Source organism: Microcaecilia unicolor, chromosome 1 (genome assembly GCF_901765095.1).
Source record: "Microcaecilia unicolor chromosome 1, aMicUni1.1, whole genome shotgun sequence".
Taxonomy (NCBI): Eukaryota; Metazoa; Chordata; class Amphibia; order Gymnophiona; family Siphonopidae; genus Microcaecilia; species Microcaecilia unicolor.
The window spans coordinates 765,138,051-765,157,831 of NC_044031.1; the positions used below are offsets into that span (position 1 = coordinate 765,138,051).

General features: G+C 42.5%; 1 protein-coding gene across 1 annotated transcript; it reads left to right on the forward strand.

Moving 5' to 3' along the window:
• The first annotated feature begins 8,619 nt into the window (after nucleotides 1-8,619).
• DIS3L (DIS3 like exosome 3'-5' exoribonuclease) lies at nucleotides 8,620-18,225 on the forward strand. Its single transcript, XM_030192809.1, has 3 exons — nucleotides 8,620-8,834; nucleotides 17,273-17,426; nucleotides 18,084-18,225. The coding sequence occupies exons 1-3, from the start codon at nucleotides 8,705-8,707 to the stop codon at nucleotides 18,223-18,225; spliced, it is 426 nt and encodes a 141-aa protein (XP_030048669.1). The 5' UTR covers nucleotides 8,620-8,704.
• Nucleotides 18,226-19,781: the final 1,556 nt, after the last annotated feature.

A 19,781-nucleotide genomic window follows, 5' to 3' on the forward strand; every position in this document is an offset into this window, starting at 1 on the left:
TCCTGCGCAGGCTTCTGTTTCTGTGAGTCTGACGTCCTGCACGTACGTGCAGGACGTCAGACTCACAGAAGCAGAAGCCTGCGCGGCCACATTGGTGATCCGCAAGGGCCGACTTCTACATGGAATGTTGCTAGTGGAATAGCAACATTCCATGTAGAATCTATAGAAATCAAACAAAATAAACATGGAAAAGAAAATAAGATGATACCTTTTTTATTGGACATAACTTAATACATTTCTTGATTAGCTTTCGAAGGTTGCTCTTCTTCCTTAGATCGGAAATAAGCAAATGTGCTAGCTGACAGTGTATATAAGTGAAAACATTCAAGCATTACTATGACAGTAAAATAGATACCATTGGAGATTCTACATGGAATGTTGCTACTATTGGAGATTCTACATGGAATGTTGCTATTCCACTAGCAACATTCCATGTAGAAGGCTGCGCAGGCTTCTGTTTCTGTGAGTCTGACGTCCTGCACGTACGTGCAGGACGTCAGACTCACAGAAGCAGAAGCCTGCGCGGCCACATTGGTGATCCGCAAGGGCCGACTTCTACATGGAATGTTGCTAGTGGAATAGCAACATTCCATGTAGAATCTATAGAAATCAAACAAAATAAAACATGGAAAAGAAAATAAGATGATACCTTTTTTATTGGACATAACTTAATACATTTCTTGATTAGCTTTCGAAGGTTGCTCTTCTTCCTTAGATCGGAAATAAGCAAATGTGCTAGCTGACAGTGTATATAAGTGAAAACATTCAAGCATTACTATGACAGTAAAATAGATACCATTGGAGATTCTACATGGAATGTTGCTACTATTGGAGATTCTACATGGAATGTTGCTATTCCACTAGCAACATTCCATGTAGAAGGCTGCGCAGGCTTCTGTTTCTGTGAGTCTGACGTCCTGCACGTACGTGCAGGACGTCAGACTCACAGAAGCAGAAGCCTGCGCGGCCACATTGGTGATCTACAAGGGCCGACTTCTACATGGAATGTTGCTAGTGGAATAGCAACATTCCATGTAGAATCTATAGAAATCAAACAAAATAAAACATGGAAAAGAAAATAAGATGATACCTTTTTTATTGGACATAACTTAATACATTTCTTGATTAGCTTTCGAAGGTTGCCCTTCTTCGTCAGATCGGAAATAAGCAAATGTGCTAGCTGACAGTGTATATAAGTGAAATCATTCAAGCATTACTATGACAGTCTGACAGGGTGGGAGGATGGGGGTGGGTAGGAGGTATGCATGGGGACATCAAAGCATATCATTGATATTCTAACAGGATAGGTGAGGGGTGGGGTGATCAACAGAGAAATACCGCTTTATGGTTTATAATGGGCTAGGAACCCCAGATCCTTGTTAAGTCCTTTCTGTTGGGTGTTAAAATATTCAATCATTCTGACTTCAAAGGTCTTACGTTCTTGTATGGTTTTAAAGTTACCTTTCAGGATTCTCACTGTGAAGTCACTGGTACAGTGTCCTGGTCCTGTAAAATGTTGACCAACAGGTGTGGGAACCCTACTGGCACCAGCATTGTTCATGTGATGTCTATGTAAATTGAATCTTGTCTTAAGCATCTGGCCTGTTTCTCCAATATAGCATCCTTCGTTACATTTTTTACACTGAATGATATATACCACATCCTGTTAGAATATCAATGATATGCTTTGATGTCCCCATGCATACTTCCTACCCACCCCCCTCCTCCCACCCTGTCAGACTGTCATAGTAATGCTTGAATGTTTTCACTTATATACACTGTCAGCTAGCACATTTGCTTATTTCCGATCTGACGAAGAAGGGCAACCTTGGAAAGCTAATCAAGAAATGTATTAAGTTATGTCCAATAAAAAAGGTATCATCTTATTTTCTTTTCCATGTTTTATTTTGTTTGATTTCTATAGATTCTACATGGAATGTTGCTATTCCACTAGCAACATTCCATGTAGAAGTCGGCCCTTGCGGATCACCAATGTGGCCGCGCAGGCTTCTGCTTCTGTGAGTCTGACGTCCTGCAGCCTGCGCTGCCTTCTACATGGAATGTTGCTAGTGGAATAGCAACATTCCATGTAGAATCTCCAATAGTAGCAACATTCCATGTAGAATCTCCAATAGTATCTATTTTACTGTCATAGTAATGCTTGAATGTTTTCACTTATATACACTGTCAGCTAGCACATTTGCTTATTTCCGATCTGAGGAAGAAGGGCAACCTTCGAAAGCTAATCAAGAAATGTATTAAGTTATGTCCAATAAAAAAGGTATCATCTTATTTTCTTTTCCATGTTTTATTTTGTTTGATTTCTATTGATAAACTTAAGAGTGGACTAACACGGCTACCACACTCTTCTACTTTATATAATTAGAACATAATATTCCAGAACAACATGGCCATGATGTTCTCGTCAAGACTCCCACCAAAGAGCATCTTTTGGCATCTTCAGCAATTTTTAACGGTAATTAAATTGTTAACAGAAAGAATCATTGTGTTCTTTACTGTGGTGAAAATTCTGTCCTAAGAAAATGTAACATTATTCGTTTATTTCATTATGGAGAGAACGACAGTACACGAGAAGAAAAATGCCCGAACGCCAAGCTGTAAAGAAGAAGTTACAGAAAACAAGTCTATGATGAAGTGGCCTTTTGTGAGATTAAAGATAGAGCGACAGCACCTCCCAGTGGCTGTGACAAGAAGTGCAATATAAGTAACCATGAAAAGTTGTGAAATAGGAACCTTTCTTGCCCCATCAACCACCACCTGGGAACATATTTAAGCAGCTAAAGTGGGATAACAGTTTAGAATCTCCAAAAATCAGTTTGCTAGCACAATTTGGAAATAGCCTCTTTTTGTCGAAAATTAGAATTTTCTGCAATTTCTGGAAGTTTTTTTTTAAACTGTTAAGACCTTTGACAAATACATGCATACGTGTACACTTTTTGCTTATACCACATCAACCTTTAAAGTTCTGAGTGATTAACATAGAAAAGGGCAAGACAAACTCTTATGAATTAATTCTGTATAAATCTTCTAAAAAGCTCAGTTTTTACATTTCTTTGAAATTAATGGAACTCCAACTGAAAGTTAACATCAAATTGGAAATAGTTTTTCTTCATAGCCAAAGTTGCCAGTTTCACTATAAATGTCGTCAGATGCACTCCATGTAGATCTATAACGGAGGATTCAACAACTTACATAGTAACATAGTAGATGACGGCAGAAAAAGACCTGCACGGTCCATCCAGTCTGCCCAACAAGACAAACATATGTGTAAACCTTACCTTGATTTGTACCTGCCTTATTCAGGGCACAGACCGTACAAGTCTGCCCAGCAGTACTTCCCGCCTCCCAACCACCAGTCCCGCCTCCTATCCCGGCTCTGGCACAGACCGTATAAGTCTGCCCTCCACTATCCTCGCCTCCCAACCACCAACCCCTCTTCCCCCCACCTACTCCACCACCCAATTTTGGCTAAACTTCTGAGGATCCATTCCTTCTGCACAGGATTCCTTTATGCATATCCCACGCATGTTTGAATTCCGTTACCGTTTCATCTCCACCACCTCCCGCAGGAGGGCATTCCAAGCATCCACCACCCTCTCTGTGAAAAAATACTTCCTGACATCTTTCCTGAGGCTGCCCCCCTTCAACATAACGGAGGATTCAACAACTTCAAGAGCCTCATCCTTTTTGACTTTGATAAGAGGAACAGAAGATAACATCTTTTTTCTTACTTCCCAGATTACACGCAGACCACAGAACCCTAACCATCTTCCGAAGGCTATTGAAAACAGATCTTTTCAAGAAGGCATACAATAAACATCCATCTTAAACACTAAATAACAACATTATACACGATCCTTACAAAACCAAACTTTTATAGCATGACTGCTTAACCTCTTTGCTTTCAATGACCAAAGCACTACCACTATAAACCTTATGTCGAATAGGATCTCTTTATAGTCGATGACCTAATGTATGTTACAATCCAATTTATTACTCAGGAACCTTTAAGCATTACCATAATGTATTCTTCACCACCATGTATGTATACACATGGTATATATATATACTATGATCTGTCCCATATATATCATATTCCATGTATGTTATCATGTATGTATGCACCTTAACGCAAGACCATTTGTAATTCTGCTACCCGGAAATGGCAACCGCTATTACGGCAAATGTAAAGCCACATTGAGCCTGTAAATTGGCGGGAAAATGCGGGATACAAATGCTACAAATAAATAAAATAAATAAATAAAACCCTGAGGCAGGTTTTCGAAACGGTGGCCATCGTTGGTCGTGGTCGAAGTGCAGGAAGGACACGCACGTAAAACACCTGATAAAGTTAAGTAATATCTGGTGTGAAGTCATATGTACTAAGATAATTTGTAAAGTAAATTGACAAGAACAGACAAGTTCACAGAGGTTTTCTGGCCGATGATGAAGAAGCCCAGCCCCTGAAGCTTTGATTTATGCTGGGGGCTTCTCGAGGCCTTTCCTCTGACAAATGTTTTGACCATTTGAGCGATTGAATCCTGAGTCAGATATTCTGATGCCTGGTCTTTGATATCTCCTTACTTTCTAGATAATAATCAAATTATTAGGGAGATCACCTCTTTAGTATATTGATAGTTCTGTACTACATTCTCTTGCACATCTTTGTAATTTTCCATGGCTCTAAAAAAACACCTAATAAAAAGGGGAGCTTTGAACAGTGAAGTTAGAGGCTCGTCTATGGGTGGACGCACTGTGTAGAACCAGACTCCTGGTCAGACTCTGGCTTCGCTGAAAAAGGGGCTTCTCTCAGCTAATATCGCTGAAAAAGGGGCTTCTCTCAGCTGATGTAAAAAGTCTAGATGTAGTAATTAATGTTTCAGGGACAAGTGGTTTATAAGCCATAATAATAAGAATATTTTCTGTCAATCAGTTCTCTCATTTGTGGGAACATAACTAAATGGGCTATAAGCCTCTAATGCAGCCCATTGGTTTTCTTAAATTTTGTTCTTGTGATGCTTCATACTGTGCTAAAACTGGAAATACAGTGAGACAGAATAATAGAATTCAGTAACATCCAAAACTTATTTTTTATGTTTTAATCATATTTATTAAAAGCAAAACATGTCGGTTGATAAGCTTCATAGGGAACAAGAAAAAATAGTAAACCATCCAACATGGCACAATAAAAACTTTTACATAGTAACATAGTAGATGACGGCAGAAAAAGACCTGCACAGTCCATCCAGTCTGCCCAACAAGATAAACTGATATGTGCTACTTTTTGTGTACTTACCTTGATTTGTATCCACCATTTTCAGGGCACAGACTGTAGAAGTCTGCCCAGCATTAGCCCCGCCTCCCAACCACCAGCCCCGCCACCCAAGCTCTAGTGAATATAAATAGCCGTTCCTCTCCCTCTCTATAGCCCTGAAGTTCAAAGGTAAACGTGGGCGCTAGAGGCAATTAACGCTGGACTAGTGCCCACATTTACCTGAACAGAATGTACAGAGGCCCAAAGTGCAGAAACAAACAAGCATGTAAACAGCACAAGTGGCATGCTAATGTAATCAAGCTCATGAAAATTAGATAATTTTGTATTCCTCCCCAATGCTCAGAAAAGAGCACCCAAAACAAAACTGCCTTATTGCTGCAAAAAATAACACCAGGTCACAGCAGGCATTAAGGTGTTTGAAGAGAGGATTTCTTACGATGCCTTATTCAAAATCTGCCGGTTTCTGCTGATTTTGATTGCTGCTAAAAGCATAACGTTTACTTTTACACCAAGAACCCTTCCTCTCCCGTACTCCCCTCCCTCCCTCCCTATAAGCCCACCTGACTGTTTCCACCCTCAAAAATAACACAACAGATGTACAGATCAGTAGGACTCAAAGCATTTCATAACAAGTAAAGCCATAAACAACACAATTTATACCAAATTGTTTAACCACACTTTAGTTTCACCTTTGGGTTTAATAAACAATACCATGTGCATGTAAGGTCTAGATAAACAAATGTAAACAATCTGTGTTTAAGGCATATGCCCTAAATATGTAATACTTGGTAGCAATAATTAAACAGTGATGAAATATTCACATAGCAGGCGGCCAACAGACTTAGTTTCCACTGAAAATAATCAATTTTGTATAAACTTCGTGACTAATACTGTGCTGCTTGCTATTTTGTATTTTGGCGGTGTATTGTTTGCCTGCATAATAAAATCGCACTTGCAAATATTTTTCTGACACGGCTTTAATTAACAAAAGCTACCATAAGAGGCAGACACAGTCGTATAATCTTATAATAAAAAGCACCTCCAATGTTCTGAAGCTGACTCCGTAAAAGTGAAGCCTTGAAGCATTCGTGCTCTCTGTATCCATCTCCTGAATTGACGTCACATACTTCTGGGTTCGTCACAAGCAGCAGTGACCAACCACACGACGGTTCCTCATCACCCCTCCCTCGAGGGAACTCTGTAGAGTTGCCAGCCCCCGCGCCTCCCTCCCTCCCTCTATCTCTCTGCTCTCCAAGCACGACCTGTCCTCCGGCAGCCCCTCACCTTCCTAACTGCTGGCTGTATTTTTAAAATTCTAACCTTGGGGTGCGGTGTCCACAGTGAAGGCGAGCGGCGATTCAGACTGCCTTCGCATGTGTGTCACCTCTGCCTCTGGTCCCGCCCTTCCGGAAACAGGAAATGAGGGCGGGACCAGAGGCAGAGCTCAGACACATGCGAAGGCAGTCTGAAGCGCCACTCGCCTTCACTGTGGACGCCGCACCCCAAGGTAAGAATTTTCAAAATACAGCCAGCACTTAGGAAGGCGAGGGGCTGCCGGAGGACAGGTTGTGCTTGGAGGGCAGAGAGAGGGAGGGATGTGCGGGGGCGTGGAATTCAGAGGAGGAGGAGGGAGGGAGGGAGGGGGGGTTGTCCTGCAAGTCGGAGTGGAGGGGCCTGGAACTCGAAGGGGAGGGAGGGAGGGAGGCACGGGGGTGTGGAACTTGAATGGGGGGCATTGAACTCGGAGGGGAGGGGAGGGACGGGGGTCCTGGAAAGGGGATGACCCTGGAACTGGGAGGGAGGGAGGGACGGAGGATGGATGGATGACCCTGGAACTGGGAGGGAGGGAGGCCCTGGAACTGGGAGGGAGGGAGGACCACCCTGGAACTGGAAGGAGGGGGGAGGATGACCCTGGAACTGGGAGGGGGGAGAACACCCTGGGAGGGAGGGGGGAGAAAAACCCTGGAAGAGGGAGGGGATGACGACCCTGTAACTGGGAGGGAGAGCCCCTGGCACACACTCTCATTCTCACACACACACTCTCTGTCTCTGTCACACACGCACATTCACTCTCTCTCTGTCACACACACACACTCGCACATTCACTCTCTCTCACACAGTCACTTTCACACACACTCTCTCAAACATACACACTCCGAGGAAAACCTTGCTAGTGCCCGTTTCATTTGTGTCAGAAATGGGCCTTTTTTCCTAGTTACCATTATAATTTTATTTGTATTTGGGTAATTAGTGAGAAAAATGCTATTAAAATTATATTACAAAGCATGAAGTTGACTTGGTTAACTTGTGCTTTATATCAACCAGTAGTAAATAATAGTACTAAACAATATTAAGTGCATTTTTATAATATACCACTGCATTCTTCAAAACAGAAGGAGCAAGTTCCCACAAACCATCTTTCTCTTTTGATCTAGGCACAGGAAATAAAAACTTTCAAATTTGCCCTGGTTTCAACCTAATACATGTTAAATGTGGGATATACATGTCATAGGTGGAGGAGTGGCCTAGTGGTTAGGGTCGTGGATTGTGAAATGTGGGATATACATGTCATATGTGGAGGAGTGGCCTAGTGGTTAGGGTGATGGACTGTGGTTCTGGGGAACTGAGTTCGATTCCCAGCACAAGTCACTTAACCCTCCATTGCCCACCGCATTGAGCCTGCCATGAGTGGGAAAGCGTAGGGTACAAATGTAACAAAAATAAATAAATAGAAACTCTGAATGTTGAGCACCTGATTCTCATAACATGATGTCTGTTTTAGTGGCCCTTTACCAGGAAAAAATATCTGTGCACGAATACAACATGTGCTAGAGTGTCTCTGTAACTAGACCCTCCAACTAACCACTAATTAAGAGTACATCCGTGTGCTGCACAAACTGGCATGTTTGAAGCTATAAGTGAGATTAAATAAAACTGCTACCAACAATCAAGAACGACAAGGCGGATGCAGCAGCTCATAGGTTTGCCTGCTTTGTTTTGAGTGAACAGGGATGACGGCTGCGCTGGGAAGGGAAACGTAGAGTGATCTCATTGGTTTCAGCGTTCTGACGTCACTTCAGCTCCTGTCTATTAAACCTCCTTTGCTCGTGTGTCTCCCAGTCTCTGCTCTTCCGGGGTTTGGTGACTTAACAATCGGGCGCGCGGTCCGAGGGAGCATTTCCGGGTCAGGAGAGGAAGTGGGCAGGTCAGCGTTCTGACGTCACTTCATCTCCTGTCTATTAATCCTCCTTTGCGCGTGTCTCCCAGTCTGTCTAGGCTCTTCCGGGGTTTGGTGACGTAACAGTCGGGCGCGCGGTCCGAGGGAGCATTTCCGGGTCAGGAGAGGAAGTGGGAAGTGAGAGTGAGGAGAGTTGAGGACGGCAACTGTTTTCCCGCCCGTCCGGCGCCATGTATAAGACGGAGAAGCTGCTGCACTTGCGCACGTACAAGCGGAGGCCGGTGCGGATCGTGCGGGAGCTTTACCTGCGGGAGGACGTGCCCTGCTCCAGTGCCCTGTGCCAGGCCGCCTGTGCCAACGGTGAGGGGCTGAGGAGCTTTAGTGGAGCGGTTGACAGGCCTGGCTCAACGGTATCGCCGGGGCTCTAGGCAAAACCATACGCAGCGCTGTACACCATACACAAAAAGGACAGTCCCTGCTCAAAGAGCTTACAATCTAGATAAGACAGGCAGACAGAACATAGTAGATGACGGCAGAAAAAGACCTACATGGTCCATCCAGTCTACCCAACAAGATAAATTCATATGTGTTACTTTTTGTGTAAACCTGACCTTGATTTGTACCTGCCTTTTTCAGGCCACAGACCGTATAAGTCTGCCCAGCAGTATTTCCCGCCTCCCAACCACCAACCTCTCTTCCCCCACCTGCTCCGCCACCCAATTTCAGCTAAGCTTCTGAGGATCCATTCCTACTGCACAGGATTCCTCTATGCATATCCCACGCATGTTTGAATTCCGTTACCGTTTTCATCTCCACCACCTCCCACAGGAGGGCATTCCAAGTATCCACCACCCTCTCTGTGAAAAAATACTTCCTGACATCTTTCCTGAGTCTGCCCCCCTTCAATCTCATTTCATGTCCTCTCGTTCTACCGCCTTCCCATCTCTGGAAAAGATTTGTTTGCGGATTAATACCTTTCAAATATTTGAACGTCTGTATCATATGACCCCTGTTTCTCCTTTCCTCCAGGGTATACATGTTCAGGTCAGCGAGTCTCTCCTCATACGTCTTGTTACGCAAATCCCATACCATTCTCGTAGCTTTTCTTTGCACCGCTTCAATTCTTTTTACATCCTTAACAAGATACGGCCTCCAAAACTGAACACAATACTCCAGGTGGGGCCTCACCAACGACTTGTACAGGGGCATCAACACTTTGGCCTAGTGGTTAGGGTGGTGGACTTTGGTCCTGGGGAACTGAGTTCGATTCCCACTTCAGGCACAGGCAGCTCCTTGTGACTCTGGGCAAGTCACTTAACCCTCCATTGCCCCATGTAAGCTGCATTGAGCCTGCCATGAGTGGGGAAAGCGCGGGGTACAAATGTAAAAAAAACAAACGCTTCCTTTCTTTTGCTGATCACACCTCTCTCTATACAGCCTAGCAACAGCCACTGCCTTGTCACACTGTTTCGTCGCCTTTACATCCTCGGATACTATCACACCAAGATCCCTCTCCCCCTCAGTACCTATCAGACTCTCACCGCCTAACACGTACGTCTCTCATGGGTTTCTACTCCCTAAATGCATCACTTTGCATTTCTTCGCATTTAATTTTAATTGCCAAACCTTAGACCATTCTTCTAGCTTCCTCAGATCCTTTTTAAGGGTAAGGGAATAAAGAGGTGAGGATAAAAGGACAGGGCAAGTGAGCAGTGGTTAGGAGTCAAAAGCACACACACAAAGCATCTCCCCTTCCCCTCCCTCCCCCCCCCCCCCATATGGCCAGCATCTCCTCTTCCCCTCCCACCAGCATTTCACCTTCATCTCCACTCCCCTTTAACCTGCCTCCCCACTTCCAGGTGGTCAGTAACACATCTCCTCTTCCTTTCCTCCATCCTGGGTCCAGCATCTTTCTTACCCTTCCTGCCCTGTGTTTAGACCGCTGCGCCTCCCATCTCAGTCCTGATTTAAAGTATGCTGTGCAGGGTGATGATACTGCTGTGTCTTCCCCCTGCAATAGAAAGTCTACCTTGAAAGGTGGGGGGCGGCGGATATGGTAGCACTTAAGCATGGGCCAGTACTTCCAGGGCTGACTGTAACTCGGAGCAGGTGCAGGAGGAAGGCGTTTGTGCATGGCACCAATCTCTGCATCCCTAGGCAAATGCCCAGCATCAGGACCAGCCCTGCTAACCATTTGAAGTGTGCTGTACACTGGTGCCACCAACAGACTTTGCAATTTTGTGTTAATAAGACTATTCAGTGCAAGAAGCCTTTTGGCCTTCTGAGGCACAATACTGGGGTTGTAAAAGGTTACCTTATTCTGCAGTCAGTGTTACTGGGGGATTTCATGCCTCTTTCTTTTCTTTACTGTCAGCGTTATAGACCCACAATTTTTTTTCTGGCTTCCGTAAACAGCAGGACAGAAATGAGGGTGAGGTGTGCTGGAAGAAAAAGAAACGTTTAGGACTGTTGAGATTTAGGTGCATGGGCAGCGCTTGTTGGAACCTAGAATGGCACATACACATGTCTTCCCCTACTGAAATGCTGTTTCAGCACGGGTGCAGTTTCTGCACATGCAACTTTGGGCACAGACATATATTTGTATACTATTTGGTTACCACATTGGGGAGCAAAACATTGGCATTACAAGCATTAGCTTATTGGCTCTAAATGGGTGTCTGCATTGGCCCCTGAATACCTCCCAAGCCAGATTTTTGTTTAGTATATTAACTGCTGGCAGAAAGAAGAGAGGGTAGGTTAGAGGGTTCAGAGTCTGCACTGCCCATGGAGGTGTGTCTGTTGGCCCCCAGTCCCCTGCGTATTGTCTTCCAGTTGGTGAGTAGTGCTTTTTACCTTCTGGGTTTCCTCTGCAATCAGAAGCATGTGAGGCCTCATTTATCGGTGCTTTAAAATGTGTTATTTTTACAATGTAAGGCCCAACACAACACACTTGCTTACCTTTGGCCCACCAAAGGGTTAATCCTGTCCTATCCACGATGCAGCATCAGACATAACTATACAGTTCTCTAAAATAGACTGGGATGCACAGGGATCTGTAGGCTTTGTCCAGGGCTGATGAAATAGCAAAGGATATTTTGGAAGGCCCTGGTTGCCACATAATATGAATGCTGATTGGCATAGCAGCACTGTGCCACCATCAGACATCTCCATAGGAGCAGAGTCGTGGGAAGGTTATAGCCAGTTCCAGTTCGGATGGAAGCCAAGAATTCAAGTATGAGGTGCGTTGCACCAGAAGGTTAAGTGTCTTGTGAAGATAATTTTCAAAAACCACTCATGGGTAAATGGCTGTGTACTTATAGTCCTGGTGGTCTTAAAATTGTCCATTCTCTGTACGGTATGTTTCACAGCCAGGGTAGTTGAATATAGCATGTTCTACATTTTCCACAGAGAAAACAGATTTTGTGAAATCGTGTGGCCATGTGCGTGCATAAAAAGGGGGCATACAGGATGAGTGTGTCTGCTTTTTTGCAATCTGTGCACAGGTATTCCACAGCCTGGGGAGCCCGCAGATGGATGTGTGATGTACACTTGGAGTTCGTAAAATACACATGTTCAGGGCCGGTGCTAGACATGATGGGGCCCAGGGCAGACGCTAGGGAGGAGGCCCCAAAGTTTGCTTGCAGATTGTTCCTCTTTCAACTTTATATAAATTTAAAAAAAGGGGGAAAAACAATAACTAACCTCTGCACAGGATGAAGTCAAAAGATGAAAAAGGGGAAATCAGGTTAAAGTGGCAGCAAAAAACAACAGTTTCAATAAGCACGCCTCTTATAAAAAAAAAGGGAGAAAAAAGCCTGGAGGCATCAGATAAACATATAACTGAGCTATCGGATCTCTTATAGCCAAAGCTATTTCAAATCCAAGCTCCTTACTGTTTTCCTCAAGCACTTACCTCCAAAGCTTTTAGAAAACCTTTACCGTGCTCTAACGTGTAAAACTTTCAAAAGTACAAGCAACTTGCAATGTCACCACTAGTAATTAAACAGGCTGGAACATAAATCTTGAATCTAATACATATAGTCAGGAATGCAAAAACGACGACCCCTTAGCTTAAGCTGCTAATGTGGGAACAGCACTGCACATTTCTTTAAAGCTCTCGACTCCCACTAATAGAGAAAGGCATCTTGGTCTCCAAGACCTGCTATGGGGGAATCAAAGAGTAGTTGCTGTAAGAAACAAGATAAAAATAGTAACGTCAATAATAGCTACCACCACACCATCTGAAAGTAACCACCAACAAATAAACCTGTAACAAAACAGTGCTTATATGAAACGTATGAAAATGTATTTGCCATCGGTCACGCACCCATCATGGCTGTAAACTGAAAAAAAGATGCTGGTAACTCCAAGTCAAAAAATAAAGACTTAGCGTCAATATAATGATGTCACTATTCACATAGCAACAAGACGCATCCTAATGCAAATTAGCCGTGAGGGATACCTACAAAAAGTTAATAATGCAAAAAAATAAAAAATAATGAAAATAAACCACAAAAAACATGGAAAACATAAAACCTTAAAATCCCCAGGGGGAGGTGAATTACACAAAACTCTTGAAGAAATAAGTTGTTTAAAAAAATGTTTCTGTTTTGAAAAAACTTAAAGAATTCAGCCGTCTGAAATCCTGTTTAAATCCCCAGGAGTAAGGGTAGCCAAAAAAATGAATCCAGCGACATTCTTTGTATCGCAAACAGGCAACCAAATCGCCCTCACGGGGTGGCGTGCTTAGTGAAACCTTGTTTTTATTCTACCATTTTAACCTGAATTCCCCTTTTTCATTTTTTTTTTTTATTATTTTATTTTAAATTTTACAAATAACTTCAAGATACTGCTTGAAATCAGCAAAGATGATTTACAAAAGAAAACGGCTCAAATATTTTTATTTATTTATTTATTTATTTATTCATATTATTAAATTTATTACAAGCAAAAATCTTGTATAGGAAAGTATCCGTTTATCAATAACATACTCAAACCTGATATCAAAAAAAAAGAAAAGGTGAGAGAAAAAGAAAATTCCTCACATTTTCAATAAAGAACAATACTCAAGTCCATAAATTCGGATCCAAGATTTCGGAAAACTATGGGAGAAAAACATTGCAAAGGAAAAAAAAAAAATCACAAGATATGCTAATTCTACTAAGCAGAGTTAATTCTAATAATTGGCGCTTTTCCACTTTCACTGAGGCTATAAGCGTCGACACATGAGCAGGTTCTGTAAATACATATTTTTTGTCCCTAAACCTTATTATGCACTTGCAGGGGTATCTTAAAAAAAAGGTACCCCCCAAGTGCAGAATTTCAAGCTTAAGGAGCAGGAATTGTTTCCTTCGTCGTCTTGTCTCCTTAGAGACATCCGGAAATAGTAATACTTTAAAACCTAGAAAAGGTTTGTCCTTGTTACGAAAAAACAGACGAAAAATCCAACTCTTATCTGGTAACAATGCGACTGTCGCCACTAATGTGGCTGCAGTCGCAAGATCAATGTCCGAGGTCTCCAACAAAAGAGAAACATCTAACGGAGCTTCAGGTTGATTCAGGTCTTTCCCAGGGATATAATAAGCCATAGTCATTGGTGGTATGTTTTGTTCGGGAATTGATAATATTTCGCGCATGTAGCGCTTCAACATTTCCAAAGGAGCAACGTTTTGAAGTCTAGGAAAATTGACGAATCTAAGGTTACAATTTTTAGTATAATTGTCAAAAATTTCCATTTTAACCCTTAGGCTCGTCAGATCTTTAATCATAGTAGGTTGTACTGTTTCAAATTTCATAATTCTTTGATCCATTTTAACAACTTTATCATTCAAGTCCTTAATCAGCTCTTCTTTCTTTTGTAAGTCTTTTTCCAAAGTTTTTAATTTAGGCAATACCTCATTAGATTATTTTAAGAATATCTGCCCAAGGTTAGAGACTAAATCCCACAAAGCTTCTAATGTAACCTCCTTTGGTTTAACCAGGAATTCTATAGGAATTTCAAACCTTACAGTTTGCTCAGATGTCGCGTTCTGTTCCTCAGATCTTCTTTCCTCAAACCGCGGCGTTTCCATGGGCAGACTGCCCTCCAGTCCGGCCCCAGATGTAATAGCCGCTTCCATTCGGCATTCTTCTGGGCCCCTACCCTCTTCCGGGGTGGACCCTGTCGATTCCTCGAGGTACGAACTGGCGCCAAGCGGTTGAGGAGGAGGGGTGCGCTCGGCGGGGCTCAGAGTAACATCGAAGCCAGGGAACGCCAAATTCTCCAATTCGCCGGCGTCTCCCACTGGCGGCATTCCGCCTTCGTGAATAACTCCCTGCGGTCTCAGATAGCGATCTAAAGGACCAGGTAAGGAGGGAGTTAGCGGGGAAGCTCTGACCGCTAATCTCCCTCTCCGTTTAGGCATTTTTTTTTTTAGTAAAGAAATCGAGACCCGCAGCTACTTAGTGATTTGCGGCCATCTTGGATCCCCTGCGTCTAGGGCTTTTCAGCTTGGAGAAAAGATCAACGGCTCAAATATTTTACATCCTATATTGGTTATCAATAAGTCTATACTTTAACAAAAGAAAAATCAAAAATATATATTCAATTTTACAATATAGAATATGTGTTTCTAAATTTGTAAATCTATAGTCCACAACAGTGAAGGCATATCTCAACCCTTTTATTTATATTTGAAAACCCTTACTTTAGGAATTTTAGGGACAGGGGAGGAAGTTCCAGGGATTCCTAATATTTACGGAGTAGATGTTACTATATGTCTTGGCCGACTTGAGGGTAGCAAGGCTATTTTAGAGTCCAAAAAAGAATTCAGTTGTTTGGGGTCAAAGAAAACATATCTAATGGAATTAAATTTAACAACACATTTACATGGGAAGTTTAACCAATAAAGTGCCCCAAGTTGAAAGGCCTTAGGTCGTAACTTAAGAAATTCTTTACGCCTTCTCTGGGTTGCCTTAGAAAAGTCCGGAAACATTCTTATCTTAAAGTTCATAAAAAGTTGGTCTCTATGAAGAAAAAATTGCTTGAGAATCCAATCTCTATCTGGCTGCAGCACAAAGGAGACTATTAAAGTCATTGGCACCAAACCTAAGTTGTCATCTTCTAGTGGCTGTGTTAGATTCAAATCCAAAACATGAAAAGACGTTTCGGGTCTTTGACCCTCCACTTGTTCTTGTTCCCTTCTTTTATATGGTAATAAATAGTAGATTTTTGATATAGGAGGAAATGCAGTCTCAGGAATTTCCAGAACTTCACACATGTATTTTTAGTTAATGCAGGTGCTATCATAGGTTGTTTTGGAAAATTTATCAATCTTAATGTATTAGATCGCTGAGCATTTTCCAAATTTTCTATCTTGTTCTGGAGATATGAATTTTCTTTTATCAAATTAACTTGTAATTGTTGGATAGTTTGTATCTCTTTTGAATTATTCTCTGTTAGTGTTTCCAGATTTTGCAACTTTGTCTCCATTACAGGTATTTTATTTAGGAAAATTTGAGATTGTTCACATATAGAGGAAATTTTTTTAGATTAAGAGTTTTCCAAACTCTTCAAAGCTTCCCAGATAGCTTCCAAAGTGATATTTTCTGGCTTTTTCCCTAAAGCAGGCTGACTTGGTAACTCCCTTTGTGAGATTTCCACTATCAAACCTGCTTCCCTCATCGATGGATCCTCAGTCAAGGCTTCTCCTCCACTTGATTCCCGCACTGCCTGTGCGGTTAACATCGGCGGGCTAACTTCCGGGTTGGGTCCCGTTCCGGGAGACCCCGCCACCACTTGGGAACTTGGGGCTTCCCGGTCCCTCCTCGGCGTGTCAACTTTAGGCAGGTTTGGGGCCTAGTTCAGTTGCCCTGAGTGTCCACCCCTAGCGCCGGCCCTGCACACATTTATGGCCTTTTGGAGGAAGTGGAAATGTGTGTGGGTGTTTGTGTGCCGTTGGACTGGTTCTGGGAGCTTGTATTATAAAAAAAACAGATACCTATGTTGCCCTTCTAAAACAAGCATGGTTTTGGACTTTTCCTGATGGTGTCCTGTAGTGTGCATTTTTTTTTTAACCTGTCTTGAGTCCAAGTTATGGGATGTAGAATTATGGGCACAGGTCAAAAAGGGCAGAGGCTGACAAGCCAGTGCGACTCTGGAATCTATCAGAGATTGAGAAGCCTGTTATTTATTAAAGAACATGAGCCTGTGTAAACTCAGGAATTTATGATCTATTATGATACCCTTACAGGCAAGCGAGCTGGCGTGGGAAAGGTGCAATTGTGGATGGACAGAAGAATGTGATTTAGCAACTTAAGGGAAAAATATATTGTGAGAACAGAGAACAGAATAATCTCAGGAAGATAAGTGCTGAAGTGTGTGAAGCCTTGCTTAACACAAAAGGTATATAAACAATTGAATCGGAGTATTACGTTGGAGAGACAGAGGCAGACCACATGTTTGTGTCCCCTGCTCTCCACACGAGAAACTAGCATTTGTAATTGTAAATTTCTCTTGGTAAGAAATTAAAGAATTGCTTTTCTGATACGCATGGCCTTCCTAGTCTTTTATCTCTCTAAATTGCAGGTGATTGGTGAGTACTAATTTGGGGAGGTGGTAAAAAGACTAGTAATTTAAAAACAGGGACGAAGTACTACTACAAACGTACTGTTAACATTCTCAGAATGGCTGCATCCTTTTGAAGGGGAAAGGTACCAGAAGCAAAAAGCATGTTGTTTTGAAAATTGCCACCTTTTGTGTTTGTGGAAATCATTCATATCTGGAGCGTCTGATCTACAAGTGTCCATTTTGGTTTCAGAGGGCAAAGTGCTGTCAGGTGATTTGACTCATTACCTTGTTCCTGACTGGAGGATTGTGCAGGATTACTTGGAGATCCTCGAGTTCCCAGAGATGAGAGGGGTGATTTTCATGCAGACAGCATGTCAAGCCGTCCAGCACCAGAGGGGACGCAGGTATGGATTCGTCCACGGACGCTGAAGGTTTATGGGACTGTTCAGAGGGGTTTGGTACAATTGGTTTAATGACACAATTCATCTAAAGTCCAATTCGTCCAAAGAGACAGTTGGTCTAAAAGTTAATTTGATGGACAATTGTCTAAAATTAAATAATCAGGATAAAGATGTGAAGTCATACATTTGTCATGTGGCAGATCACTTTTTTTTTTTAAGTCAATAATGAGAAATCAAGGCATTAACCCTGGAAGCCACTTGATATTGTAATAGAATAGGTAAACATTTAACTGAATGTAATAGAGGTGCAAAGTCACAGGTGTTTGATGTGGAAGAATAAACTTCAGTCATGAATGGATGTATTAAGTTACAAAAAAATGTGTTTAGGAAGCCAGTTATTAAATATGATGATGATTGTGGCTTTGAAGTTGGCCTGTTCGTGAATGCGATGAAAACAAAAGCCGTGAACTGAAATCATATGTTTTAATTCTATAAAAGGTAAAAACTGTTAGAAAAGTTTGTGCTTCAAGTATAATAAAATCCAGAACTACAGTTGATGATCAGAGAGTGCAAAAAGTGGCATTTCATATAAAATATTTCAGTTAAATTGCAACAGTTAATAGTGGATATATTAAGGAGTGGAGTTCTGTGACTTGGTAGATTCAGAAAAGGGGAAAGAAAAGTTAGTTGCCCAAGGTATCTGCGACGTAAGCGTGTCAGAAAGATGACGGGAGAAACTGCTTACTACTGGAGGTGTGAAGAAACAGACTGTAATGGGTCAGCAATCACAATAATCTTTTAACACCCAGCATCAACTACAAGAGTTTGCCGAACATGAGATGCACGCTGCTGCACGCTGAACTGATGTCGCCCATGTGAAAGTCACCATGAAACAAGCTGCAGTAAACAATAATGACAAGCCCAGAGCTTAACTCAGGGGTTCCCAAACATTTGCAGTTTGTGGCACCCCCCCCCCCCCCCCCCCCCCCCCGGCCACATAGGTCTCCCTTTCCCTGCAGCCCCCTCCTCTCACACCAGCACACCTTCCCCAAATCCAGCATCACTCCTACCTTCCTTCCTGCAGGTCCAGGATTGCTGCCGCTTCCTTCTCCTTCCCCCGCTGCTGCAATGCTTGCAGCTTACATTTTCGGGCCGTCTGCGATTCGCACAAGCACTCTGGGCCCTTCCAAGTCTGCCGCGTCCGGCCCTCTCAGATACAACTTCCTCTTGCGAGGGCCGGATGTGACAAAGGGAAGTCCCTGCAGTGCCTGTGGGAATTGTGGAGGGCCTGAAAATGTAAGCTGCAAGTACTGCAGCGGTGGCGGGGGAAGAAGCAGGAAGCGGCAGGTGCCGGACCTGCGGGAGGGATAAGTACGGAGAGATGCGCCACAGCACCCCTGAGAGTTCGCTGTGGCGCACCAGGCTGCCGCGGCGCACAGTTTGGGAACCACTGGCTTAACTATTTGTTGAGTGAAAAGATATCTCCTATTTGTTTTAGAAATATTTCCATGTAGCTTCATTGAGTGTCCCCTAGACTATGTACTTTTTGAAAGAGTAAAAAATCAATTCACTTTTACCCATTCTACAGCACTCATCTTATTCAGATAAACCAAACACTGCATGGCAAGTATGTTTTCCAAACTTCTGATTGATTTATAAAACACTCTCAACAGTATAGCAACCTGGATTCACCAACGCAAACTTGTCCTTAACCTTGATAAATCAGAAACTATATGGCTCCCTTATATCTACTGTACAGTTTCCAGCCAACTATACACAATATCTTTATTTCTATTAGGCAATCTTTCACCACTTTAAACGTTCATGTTGACCATTATTTTCTGGACCTTTTATTTCCCACTTGCTATAGTCCTCCTTTTGCGTCTTTAGGTACAATCACTAAAACCTTACCTTGATTTGAATGCTTTGTTCAAGTTACTCCACACTTTAGTCATGTGGATTACAGCAATTCTTTACCCACTGGTGTTCCTTCTTATCAAATTATACAGAGTACAGCTATTAAACTATTATATAATGCTTGAAGATAAGACCACGGGACTCCCCTGTTTAGGGATCGACATTGGCTTCCTGTTGTGTTTCCTATTAAATGCAAGATCTTGATCCTTACTTACAGAATTTATTACACTAGTTATTTTTCTCGTTCTCTTCTTATCCCATTTTTTCCTATTCATTCTCTCCATTCTTCTTCAACCAATTAGCTTGTGGTCCCTTAATCTATTGAGCTCCATTTTGACACACTTCATGATCCTTCGTTGTGGAATTCTTTACTTTTGGAGCTTTGGTTGAAGTCTTCTCATTGTAAGCTTAAGACAGCTTTGAAGGCATGGGTATTTGTGC

Bases quoted from the DNA above. Each gene is read 5' to 3' on its own strand.
- DIS3L (XM_030192809.1), top strand. From the start codon at position 8,705: ATGTATAAGACGGAGAAGCTGCTGCACTTGCGCACGTACAAGCGGAGG. The intron at 8,835-17,272 runs GTGAGGGGCTGA...TTTTGGTTTCAG, and splicing joins CCAGGCCGCCTGTGCCAACG to AGGGCAAAGTGCTGTCAGGT. The intron at 17,427-18,083 runs GTATGGATTCGT...GTGACTTGGTAG, and splicing joins CAGCACCAGAGGGGACGCAG to ATTCAGAAAAGGGGAAAGAA.